At 37.0% G+C, this 12,802-nt stretch overlaps 2 protein-coding genes across 13 annotated transcripts in view; one reads left to right on the forward strand and one right to left on the reverse strand.

Annotated features, from left to right (window-relative positions):
• CCDC85A (coiled-coil domain containing 85A) overlaps nucleotides 1-12,802 on the reverse strand; it is a 691,471-nt gene that overhangs the window by 653,685 nt on the left and 24,984 nt on the right. Inside the window, exon 4 of one of the 11 annotated variants that reach the window (XR_002342955.1) lies at nucleotides 1,496-1,591. The exons of the other annotated variants lie outside the window; for them this stretch is intronic. The gene's annotated coding sequence lies outside the window, so the exon portion shown is untranslated. The remainder of the gene's footprint in view (nucleotides 1-1,495; nucleotides 1,592-12,802) is intronic. 11 annotated transcript variants of the gene reach the window in all.
• Nucleotides 1-12,802, forward strand: part of PNPT1 (polyribonucleotide nucleotidyltransferase 1) — a 44,310-nt gene that overhangs the window by 16,713 nt on the left and 14,795 nt on the right. For both annotated transcript variants that reach the window (XM_021085800.1, NM_001246267.1), the window contains 6 exon segments: nucleotides 1,541-1,637; nucleotides 2,654-2,756; nucleotides 7,873-7,943; nucleotides 9,986-10,022; nucleotides 11,171-11,237; nucleotides 11,356-11,445. In XM_021085800.1, coding sequence (XP_020941459.1) covers nucleotides 1,541-1,637; nucleotides 2,654-2,756; nucleotides 7,873-7,943; nucleotides 9,986-10,022; nucleotides 11,171-11,237; nucleotides 11,356-11,445 — 465 coding nt within the window.

Genomic DNA, 12,802 nt, shown 5'->3' on the forward strand with positions numbered 1-12,802 from the left:
TGAGTATCTTCATTTTAAGACAGAAATTATGCTTCTAGCATTGGGATTAAGGCCATTACCTATAATTGCCACTGAAAAAGTTTGGTCTTTTCTCACTGTATTTCATCCTATTAAGAATGAGAAGTTGTATAATACCTATTGGCTTATTTAAAAAGAAAAATGATTTTGTGTTTCTATCATTTCATAGTAGAATACCTTCTGACTGTCTGGGTTCATAGGATAATATTTAAAATTTTTTGTTGCTATTATTTTCCTCTCCAAGTACAACCCAGTTAAAGCATAAAAGTTCATATTAAAATGTAATATTTAAAATTTTTTTCATGGAATTCCCACTGTGGCACAACGGGATCAGTGGCGTCTCGGAAGCCCTAGGTCGCAGGTTCAATCCCTGACCCAGCACAGTGAGTTAACAGTCCGGGGTTGCCACAGCTTAGGTCGTAACTGTGGCTCAGATCTGATCCCTGCCCCGTGGAGAACGCCTCCATATGCTGCAGGGTGGCCAAAAATGGGGGGAAAAAAAAAAACTATTCTTGCCTGACGAAGACATAATATAACTCTCTTTCTGTGGCCATTTCTTATTTTCTGGTTATTTTAAAGTTATACTTAATAAACCAAATGCTTAAGAGAGCAGTGCTTAAAACTTGGCATGTCAATTGGTAAGGTAAAGTAGCTTAACACTGAAAAGCATAAGCTTAGGCAGGCAGATCTGTGTATTCAGTCACAGCCATCAGTTACTACATGTGTAATTTCAGGCAGTTTGCTCTACCTCTTTAGACCCATTTTATCTTCTGAAGAATGGAGACAATAATAGAATTTACCTCATAAATTGCTATAGAGATGAAAGACATTTTAAATATACATGTAGGAGTTCCCATCGTGGCTCAGTGGTTAACAAATCTGACTAGTAACCATGAGGTTTCAGGTTCAATCCCTGGCCTTGCTCAGTGGGTTAAGGATTCGGCATTGCCGTGAGCTGTGGTGTAGGCCGGCGGCTATAGCTCCAATTAGACCCCTAGCCTGGGAACCTACATGTGCCATGGGAGTGGCCCTAGCAAAGACAAAAATAAATAAATAAAAAATACATGTAAAGTACCTGGGTTATGAATGAACTTGATAAATGCTAACTAAAAACCAGTCAGTAGAGGTATGTAATATATAAAGAAAATTATTCCTCTATTTGTGGACTGAGATAAAAGTTCCTGAGGCAAAACAATGAAGGAGACTACTCTTAAAAATATCAGTTAACCTTCTCATAATATGGTTGGCTGGTTTTGTTAGGTAACATAATACAATAGAGAGCTGATTTCAAAGCACTGTTGTTCTGGTAGAAAGCAAACTAAGTTCTCAATAACAATGTATTTGAGGTATAATACTTGTGTCTCTCCATCTTTAAAACATTTACTTTATCCACTTTGAGGACTAAATGTTGAATCCACTCCCTTGGCTTACTTCCATAGGTAATTGATTTGATACTGTGAACTTAGAGAAATCTTACCTTCCAAAAAGAAAATCTTTGTTTTGGTTTGTCTGTCTTCTATAGAAAAATATCCAGAGGTTGATTCATATGAAATAATAGAATCCTTCAATGTTGCTGCAAAGGAGGTTTTTAGAAGTATTATTTTGAATGAATACAAAAGGTAAACATATCCTTTTTTGTTGGAAGTGAAGCCTGTGCTCTCTACAAGTTGCCTTGAAAGTGGTAACTTGCTCAAATCAAGTTTTTCTTCATGTAACAGGAAAGAATCATATAGTATTTATTTTATAAATGAGTAACTGTTGAAGAGTGTGTGAATTGTGTAGATGTGTTTTTCTCTCTGTGAGTCTCATGTATAGAATATTGGCTTCAAAGCCATGACTGCCTGTCAGAATTACCTGCAGAATTTTTTTTGGGGGGGGTTGTTTTGTTTTGTTTGTTTTGTTTTTCTTTTTCTTTTCTTTTTGCTTTTTAGGGGCTTCACCTTCAGCATATGGAAGTTCCCAGGCTGGGGGTCTAATCAGAGCTACAGCTGCTGGCCTATGCCACAGACACAGCAACTCGGGATCCAAGCCGAGTCTGCAACCTACACCACAGCTCACAGCAATGCCAGATCCTTAACCTGCTGAGTGAGGCCAGGGATCAAACCTGCATCCTTATGGATCCTGGTCGGGTTTGTTAATTGCTGAGCCACGAAGGGAACTCCTTGTTTTTAGTTTTTACAGGCCATATCTGTGGTATATGGAAGTTCCTAGGCTAGGGGTCAAATTGGAGCTGCAGCCACCAGCCTATACCACAGCCACAGCAATGCAGTATCCAAGCCACATCTGTGACCTGCACTACAGCTTGCAGCAATGCCAGATCCTTAAGTCACTGAGCAAGGCCAGGGATTGAATCTGCATCCTCAGGGATACTGGTCAGTTTCTTATCCTGCCGAGCCACAATGGAAACTCCCCCTGCAAAGCTTTTTAACAGTAACAGTGTATGAGTCACAACCCCTGAGATTGATTCAATGGGATTTACCATGGGGCCCAGGTTTTTATGTTATTTTTTGAAGTTCTGTAGGTGGTTATGGTATGCAATTTGAGTTGAGAACTTCGTGGTAGGGATCAAGAGAAAATATGTGATTTTTCTGACTTTCAGCGCTGATTTACATACTTATTTCCTTTATTACTGTAGGTGTGATGGTCGTGATTTGACTTCACTTAGGAATATAAAATGTGAGGTAGATATGTTTAAAATTCTTCATGGATCATCATTATTTCAAAGAGGACAAACACAGGTAATATATGTAAAAAGCTACAATTATTTGCCAATACAAGATTGTTTAATTGGTTCTAATAGAAGTACATTATCTGGATGCTATAGGTCTTATCATATGGAATATATTATCTATTCAGAGTTATATTTTTTAAAAATATGTTTAATGATCAAGGTAATGAACATATCGGTTGCCCATAAGAGTTCCCTCACACCTCTCTCTAGTCTCTTCTTCCTGCTCCCTTCCCTTTCCTCAGGCAACTACTGATCTGCTTTGGTCACTGTAAGTTAGTTTGCATTTTCTAGACTTATTTGGTATTTTTATTATATTTTTCTTTTAATCTTGATACACAAAATTAGGTCACTCATACTCCTCAGCTTATGACATATTGTCATTGTCTATTTGAAGCCCTCGTGTGCTTTCTCCATTTAGCCTGAACCTCCGTGCTATTTTCCTTTACGTAGACACCTGTTCTCTTATATTTAACAGATATGTGTATGCATTGTTTGGCATATGGATTTATGCTTTAATTCTTTTAATCACTAATTTTGCCCAGCTAATGGGTACAAAGTGGTATGTCATTGTTTTTTGTGTTTTCTGATAAGGATAAACATCTTTATATGATAGTGCAGTCAACATGATAACTGTATAAACCATATGCTGGGGGGCTGCATACCTCCAGGATGCTCTTTTCACATAGTGTCCCTAGAGTTGAGAAAAATGGTAGCCCTAGTTCCTAGAGTTGAGAAAAATGGTAGCCCTAGTTTATAGGTTTGCTCTTTTGTGAATTATCTGCTCATCTCCTTTGCTGAGTTTTCTTCTTTTTTGAAATATAGTTTACTGTCTTTTTCTTGCCATTTTTCAGTGGGTTCTTATGTGTTTTAAATATTAATCCTGGAGTTCCCTTTGTTGCTCAGCAGAAACGAATCTTACTAGTATCCATGAGGACGCAGGTTCAATCCCTGGCCTCACTCAGTGGGTTAAGGATCCAGCATTGTTGTAAGCTATGGTATACATCACAGACGCAGCTCGGTTGTGGCTGTAGCCATGGCCAGCAGCTGTGGCTCCAATTCAGCCCCTAGCCTGGGAACCTCCAAATGCTGTAGGTACGACCCTAAAAGACAAAAAAAAAAAAAAAAAAAAATTAATCCTTTTCAGTAGCCATAACATGTATGTTACCATCACCTTCTTTGCCAGATACCTTTTTACTCTGCTTGTTATAGCTTACTGCAATTCAATTAGAAACCTCTACAATAAAAATAAATCACAATAAGGCAAATCACACAAATTGTTGTTTCCCAGGGCACATAAAAGTTATGTTTTATACTATACTGTAGTCTGTTAAGTATGTGATATTCTGTGTCTTAAAAAACAAGGTACATACCTTAATTTAAAAATACTTGAGTTTCCGGCATGGCACATCGGAAACGAATCCGACTAGGAACCATGAGGTTGCGGGTTTGATCCCTGGCCTCACTCAGTGGGTTAAGGATCTGGCATTGCCATGAGCTCTGGTGTAGGTCATAGACATGGCTTGGATCTGGCGTTGCTGTGGCTGTGGTGTAGGCCGGCAGTTACAGCTCCGATTTGACCCCTAGCCTGGGAACCTCCATGTGTCATGGGTGCGGCCCTAAAAAGACAAAAATAAATAAATAAATAAATAATAAAAAACTAAAAATACTTGATTGCCAAAAAATGCTAACCATCATCTGAGCTTCAGCAAGTCATAATCTTTTTGCTGGTGGAGGTTTTGAAAATTGTGATAATTACAGTGTAACACAAAGACACAGAGTGAGCAAATGCTATTGAAACATGGTGCTGATAGACCTGCTTGAAGGGTTGCCACAAACCCTCAATCTGTTTAAGGCAAAAAAAGCAGTATCTGCAAATAATTAAAGAATTCAACACAATAAAGTACAGTGCAATAAAACGAAGTATACCTGTATATGTTTATGGTGAACCTGAAATCTTTAGTTTTGATGTCTAATTTAGGATATCCTTTCTTACCCCAAAGTCACAAAACTATGTACCTACTTTTTCTATTAACTGTTTTTAGCTATTAAATTTAGACTATTAATCTACCTTGGAACTTTTTTTTTTCGTCTTTTTGCCTTTTCTAGGGCCGCTCCTGAGGCATATGGAGGTTCCCGGGCTAGGGGTCCAATCAGAGCTGTAGCCGCCGGCCTACACCACAGCCACAGCAACATGGGATCCGAGCCGCGTCTGTGACCTCTTAACCCACTGAGCGAGGCCAGGGATCTAACCCACAACCTCATGGTTCCAAGTCAGATTTGTTAACCACTGCGCCACGACGGGAACTCCAGAACTTATTCTTATACATGATATGAAGTGGAAACCTCCAGAATGAGCCAGTTTTGCAACACTATTTACTAAAAATTCATTTTTCCCCCATTGATTTGTAATGTTACCTTATATGCAAAGTTTGAATTATAATCTCTTCCATTGTTCTCTGAGTTACCTGTCCAGTGTCAAACTGTATTATAGTTTGGGGATATATTTTAATATTTGAGAGGCATATCCTCTCTTTTTATTCTTCTTTCTTTCCCCCTAAAATTGTCTTAGTGGTCCTGGTACATTTGTTCCTTCAATTAATTTTTAGTATTATATCAAGCTCTGAAAAATATCTTTCTAGGATTTAGGTTGGTATTGCACTGAATTTACGGAGAGAGTGGAAAATATTTTCATAATTTCAATCACAGTCTTTACAAAAAATATACTCTATTTCACCTTTGATTTGGGTTTTCTTTTATGCCTTTTAATAAAAGTTTTAAAAATAACCCTATTTTGCATGCTAACTTTTGTTAGCCATTCTGACAGTCTCTGCCTTTTAACTGGAGTGTATAGTCCATTAATATTCAATTTAATTATTGATTGAATTTAGTCATTTTTTCATTTGTTTTTGTTTAGCTCCTCTATTTTTTTTCTATTTTTTTCTACCTTTTTTGGGATTATGTTTTAATCTCCATTTTGTCTATTCGCTTTTTAGCTATATATTTGTGTTGTTTACTGGTCACTGTAGAGAACACAATGTACATCCTTAATATTTCCACTTCACACAGTCTGCAGCTATTTAGGTCCATTTTCCCCTCTTTCCATCCTTTATGCTGTAGTTGTCTTATGAGTTACATCTACATGTGTGATAATTCCATAAGGCAATTTTTTGACTTTTAAACAATTATATTTAAAGAAGAGGAAAAAAGTAGTCTTTTTATATTGACTCACATATTTACCATTTCTGCTATTTTTTATTTCTTCCTGAAGATATAATTTTCCACTTACGTATTAGTATTATTTCCCTTCACTCTGAAAAGAGTTCCTTTATTTTTTTTTTTTTTTTTTTGTCTTTTGTCTTTTTTGTTGTTGTTTTGTTGTTGTTGTTGTTGTTGTTGCTATTTCTTGGGCCACTCCCGCGGCATATGGAGGTTCCCAGGCTAGGGGTCGAATCGGAGCTGTAGCCACCGGCCTACACCAGAGCCACAGCAACTCGGGATCCGAGCCGCGTCTGCAACCTACACCACAGCTCACGGCAACGCCGGATCGTTAACCCACTGAGCAAGGGCAGGGACCGAACCCGCAACCTCATGGTTCCTAGTCGGATTCGTTAACCACTGCGCCACGACGGGAACTCCTGAAAAGAGTTCCTTTAGTATTGTCCAGTGGATCTTCTGTTAACAAATACTTATTTTTCATTTATCTGAAAATATTTTTATTTTTGCCTTTATCTTTTTCAAAAAGCATCTTTTTGCCAGGATGTACATTCTGGATTGATGCTTTTTTCTTTTAGCACTTAAAGCAATGATCTACCTTTTTTTTTTTTTTTTCTTTCTGATGACAAGGCTCAGCTCATTCAAATCATTGTTCCCTATATGTTATTTATGTTTTCATCTGGGTGCTTTCAAGATTTTGTCTTTGGTTTTCAGCAGTATGACAATGAAAAGTGTGGTTTTCTTTTATTTATCCTACTAAGAGTTTCTTGAGCTATAAACCTGTAAATTTATATCTTTCATCAAACTTGAGAAATTTTAGTTGTGATTTCTTCAAATACTTTTCTGTCTCATTCTCTCATCTTTCATTCTGTGATTGCAAGTACATATGTTTAGACCTTTTGATATTGCCCCACAGGTCATGATGTTAGAACAGCAGGGATAGAGGAGGCAGGGGCTAGAGCAATGAGATAGCAAGCAGAGTTTACTGACCACAGTGAGCAAGCAAGACTCAGGCTCCCTCCCACAGGGGAGTTCTTGTTTTTCTATAGACTGGGGTCATTTTGTTGAGCCATGTAGTCTGCAGCCTTGGGGCTATCTTTATTCTAGAGAACTCAATCTGTTACATGGGCCTGTTTGATAAGGAGTCTGCAAAAGTCTGGATTCAGCTGGGTTATGCTGATTTTTTTGTCTTTTTAGGCCTTGTTTCATTTTCCACCTAAGACATGGAGGCTGTGTTCTTTTTCTTCCCCCTCTTTGTTCTTTAGATTGGACAATTTCTACTAATCCATTTTCATTTTCGCTGAACTCTTGCCATCTCCTTTATATTATTTTTCAGTTCTAGAACTTCTGCTGGTTCTTTTTTATGTCCTGGAATACAATTACAATAGCTTTTAGAAATCCCTGTGTGTTAATTCAGCAGATGAATCAGCTCAGGGTCAGTCTTCATTGTCTTGTCTCCTGAGAATGGGCCTCATTTCCAGTTTTTTTGTAGATCATATTCTGGATGTTGTGAATGATACACTGTAGAGTCTGGATTATTTTATGTCCCTACATTCTTCTTAGATTGACTTCTTTTTTTTAAACAGGCAGTTTTATGGACTGAATCCTTTATTGAGGATTCTTTTATGATCAAGTTTTAAAATACTCTTCCTGTCCTCTTCCCCCACAGTGCTTTACATATGTAGTTTATATATTAGACTACTAGGTTGAGATTTGCGCATACTATTTATAATGTGTATTAATTTCTAATATATACAGAATGAATAAATGTTTACTGTACTTTGGCAAGCTTTGAATAGAACGTACTTACCTCCTTTCTTTAAAAGCTAAGAGGGTTTTTCAAATATTTTTAGTTTTCATCTTTGTTCTTGGCACTTTAAGGCCTGAGAAATTTTTTCCTTCTTTTTTAGGTGCTTTGTACTGTTACATTTGATTCATTAGAATCCAGTATTAAGTCAGACCGGATTATAACAGCTATAGAGTAAGTTATGTTTTTTGGCTATGACATTACGTTATATAATTCATGTGGTTGTTTTTTTTTTTTTTGCTTTTTAGAGCCGCACCCGTGGCACATGGAGTTCCCAGGCTAGGAGTCGAATCAGAGATATAGTCACCGGCCTACACCACAGCCACAGCAATGCAGGATCCAAGCCGTGTCTGTGACCTACACCACAACTCATGGCAATGCCGGATCCTTAACCCCCGAGTGGAGGGATCAGACTGGCATCCTCATGGATCCTAGTCGAGTTGGTTAACTGCTGTGCCATGATGAGAACTCCTTATTCATTATTCTTAAAACCTCTCTATATATACTTCATTTTTCTGTTTACATAATATTGATTTCAAGGGTTTTTTTGTGCTGTATTATCCCTTAACTCATTTGTTAAAACAAGTTTGGGTAAAGCATTTAATTCTTTAATACAAGTACATTTATTCTTTGATTCTAAAACCACTCTGCTGGACAGATTTTCAGGTTAGTCTTGAAATACTGAATATTGTTTATATTTATTTATAAACAGTAAATAATAAGCAAGAGTCCCAGTTCCTAAAAAGAATCTGAAGTTGTTAAATGAAATAAACCTTATCCCAAGCTGCATTTGAATTTGTATTTTTAAAAAAACAAAAACTTGGTTCTCCCCCTCTCTTCCAAAAAAGTCAGCAGTAAAATCATACTCATTCAAAAAAATAAATAAATAAATAAAAATAAAATAAAATCATGTTCATTTAGTACCCACGATAATTTCCACATCGGAATTCTGGGACTCACAGCCTTTGATCTTCCTCAGTGCCTAACAGGATTGTTTCCCTTTCCTTCATTAAGTGTCTTGGAAGACCATAGGACTCTGCCTCCCTCTTCCTGCTGCCCAGTTGATGAGGATAATCCCCAAGATCTTTAGGATAGCATCCCTTTTTTTTTTTTTTTTCATGTTCCTAATGAAAATAACAATGCAGCTATATATATAAGACATGATGTTCATTGTAATCCTAATTCCTTATGGTAGGGGAGCTCTTAAACTTTGCATTTTAAATTCCCAACTAGGCCAAAACTTGGTTGCCCTACCCTTCGTCATTTTTAACTCCTTTCTTCTAGGAGGTAACACAGCTTCATAAGAATGTACACTGGGCTTGGCCAAGTCCATGTTCTAATCCTAGGTCTCTAACCTCTCTAAGTGAGGGGATGCACATCACTCAACCTTGCTGGCCTTTGGTTTCCTCACCTTATAAAGTTCAGGTACTGGGCAATGACCCCATTTCTCCTCTGTGATTCCTTTAGTCTTCTGAAGGGGTCTGAATTTTAGATTTCTTTCCCCAAGACTGCAATTTATGCTTGTGCAGAGTCAGCCTAGTCTAGAACTTTCTATAAGTCCTCTGTACAGAGAGGTGCCTTTTGTAATCCCACCCAAAGAGGACACTGTCTGTGCCAGGACCCTGAATATGCCTATATTTTTTCCTCAGTTAAAGATAAATCTGGTTTCCTGTTTCCAGGAAATGCGTTTCTTCTCATCTATATTCTCCTGATGGTTCTAGATTCAGTCATTTAACACTTCTCTTTTCAAACCCTGAAAAAAATTTTCCCCATAAGATTTCCCGATTGCTCTCAGCCATATCATTTCAGTTACTGATCTTCATTTCACATGTTTGGGAGAAAGATTGTAACTCTGCTATTTAATATGTTTGTAACATTTAGGATTCACTTCCTAGTTATTAATGCTTAAAAATATGTCTGTTGTCTTAGTATTCAAATCTGGATATTTAAGTGCTTTATTTGAAGCAAAATTGTTTTCTTAAATCTGTGTAGAATTCATTTAGAGACCCCAGAGAAAACTGTCTCTGACATTCATCCTTAAATTTCTTTTGATATTCAACTTCTGACCATCTCTCCTTGATAACCCAGTTGTTTTTAAAATTCCCTTAATCTTCTTTATTATATTTTTTCTTGTTGTCCCTTAAACTTTTTTAGTTGTTTAATAATAAATCTTTATCTGTATGATACCTTTTTAATATTATGCTTTTCATTTGTAGTGGGATAAAGGATAAAAACTTCATGCTGCACTATGAGGTAAGGTGAATTTTATTACAAAAAATTTCCAGGATACAGCAAAGAATTTTACATTGGATATCTGTATATGGGCCAAAAATAGTTAATTAATTAATTAATATTTAGTTAAACAGGAATTCAAGAATTTTTATGGAAAATTTCCCAATTTTTTAAATGACCACAACTAATTTGCATTCTTTTAGGACAACATATCAGTCAAGTAAAATAGTTTGCCACCTCTGGCTAAAGTAAAACCCTTACTGGAAAAGACCTGTTTTCTCAAGTACATTTCTTTTTAAATATGTTTATTTCTTGTATTGCAAACATATATTTTGTTACTGTTAACAATTTAAACAGTATAGAAATTTGTGGTACAAATCCCCATAAGCGGGAGTTCCCGTCGTGGCGCAGTGGAAACGAATCTGACTAGGAACCATGAGGTTGTGGATTTGTTCCCTGGCCTCGCTCAGTGGGTTGGAGATCCAGCGTTGCTGTGAGCTGTGGTGTAGGTTGCAGCCTCGGCTCGGATCCTGCATTGCTGTGGCTCTGGCATAAGCTGGCAGCTGTAACTCTGATTGGACCCCTAGCCTGGGAACCTCCATATGCTGCGGGTATGGCCCTAAAAAGACAAAAAAATTAAAAAATTTAAAAATTAAAAAAAATAAATGCCCATAGGCATCCATTTCCCACCCCAGGTCCCATCACACTAGAAAAGCTGCTTTTAGCAATTTGGTGTATGTTTTAGATGTCCAGGCATTTTCTGTGTTTATACGAATGTACTTTTAAAAAAAAGAAAGACAGACATAGGATTCTAGGAGTTCTGTGGAAACTCAGTGGAAACAAACCACCTAGTGTCCATGAGGATGCAGGTTCAATCCCCAGCCTCATTCAATAGATTAAGGATCCAGTGTTGCCAAGAGCTGTGTTTAGGTTGCAAAATGAGGCTTGGATCCCACATTGCCGTGGCTGTGGCTCTGGCTGGCAGCTGCGCCTCCTATTCAACCCCTAGCCTGGAAACTTCCATGTGCCACATGTGTGGCCCTAACAAGCAAAAAAAATAAGAAAATAAGATTCTACTGTTTTGTGACTTAAATATTATATATGGAATATCTTACCATGTCAGTTTTATATGTATGTGGTTATTTTTTGGTTTTTTTTTTTTTTTTAAGTTTCCTCCTTATGCAACTAATGAAATCGGCAAAGTCACAGGTGTAAATAGAAGAGAACTTGGGCACGGTAAGTACAAATCTGTTTACTTACACGGTATTCTTACAGAGACTTAGCACTTTTTTTTTTTTTTTTTTTTTTTTTTTTTTTTTTTTTTTTTGCTTACTGTTTTCTCTTTTTGATTTAGGGGCTCTTGCTGAGAAAGCTTTGTATCCTGTTATCCCTAAAGATTTTCCTTTCACCATAAGAGTCACATCTGAAGTACTAGAGTCAAATGGTATGGTTTTGAAATATATTTTTCCTATATATCTTTCAAAAAGAACAGATTTGCTATTATAGTCTTAGCTTTTCATAAGTAACAGTACATCAAATTTTTTACTACAGTAACCAAACCCATTGGAAAAGTATGTGTAATCATGTAGTTGTCTGAATCTCTATTCTTAGCTAATGGGATATTTTGAAAACAAAATGATATAAAGTAAATATTTCTCTGTATGTATCTTTTACAGTAGATCCAGTTTGAGTTTCATGTTTCATTTTCTTTACAAACAAACCAAAGAGCAAGGCCAGCTTGGAGAGAGGAAGGGGAAAAATGTAGTCATTCATTAAGCAGGAGACACCTGTCATGTATCACAGATATAAGTAGATATCACAGAGAGGCTGGGCTAAAAAAGTCAAATTTAAATTAAAAATCAGGGAGTTTCCGTCGTGGCTCAGTGGTTAACGAATCCAACTAGGAGCCATGAGGTTGCGGGTTCGATCCCTGGCCTTGCTCAGTGGGTTAAGGATCCAGCATTGCCGTGAGCTGTGGTGTAGGTCGCAGACTCGGATCCCACGTTGCTGTGGCTCTGGTGTAGGCCAGTGGCTACAGCTCTGATTGGACCCCTAGCCTGGGAACCTCCATGTGCTGCAGGAGCGGCTCTAGAAAAAGACAAAAAAAAAAAAAAAAAAATTAAAATTAATTAATTAAAAATCAGTCCATAGTCAAGCAAGGTGGTATAATTATTAAGGGCAGAAAGGGCATAGGACTCTTAAACATGTAGCAGACATAGATCTAATGGTCATAGATATTTTTTAAAAAAACACCAAAGCTTAGAATTTAAACTAGAGACTTTCTGTTCTCTACTTAGTATGACTAGGCTATAGCTTATGACCCTGCATCTTTAACTATCTTCCATTTAAGCAACAAAAGAGGCATGCTGTTTTTTTCTGGTAGGCTTCTTAGAATAAGAATCTCTAGCACTGCTGTTCAATAGAGCATTCTGTGGTGATGGAAAAATCTCTTTGTTCTGTTCAGCTGAGAGACTGAATTTATTTCAAATAACTTAAATTTAGTGGCCACATGGTGCTAATGGCTATCATATTGGACTGTGCAGCTCTGTAGTTTGTGGTTTAGGAGAGCCTGCCTTAAGTGCTTTTAAAAAGAAAGAGGGAAAGAACATTGAATATTTATCTTCTAAATATTTATATTCATATTCTAAATATTTATATTCTATACCAAACCAACACTAACAGTTTTTCTGCATTTAAAAAAAATCAGTTTTGGGAGTTCCCATCATAGCTCAGCAGAAATGAATCTGAGTAGCATCCATGAGGACACAGGTTTGATCCCTGGCCTCGCTCAGTGGGTTAAG

This window comes from Sus scrofa, chromosome 3, assembly GCF_000003025.6.
Source record: "Sus scrofa isolate TJ Tabasco breed Duroc chromosome 3, Sscrofa11.1, whole genome shotgun sequence".
Taxonomy (NCBI): Eukaryota; Metazoa; Chordata; class Mammalia; order Artiodactyla; family Suidae; genus Sus; species Sus scrofa.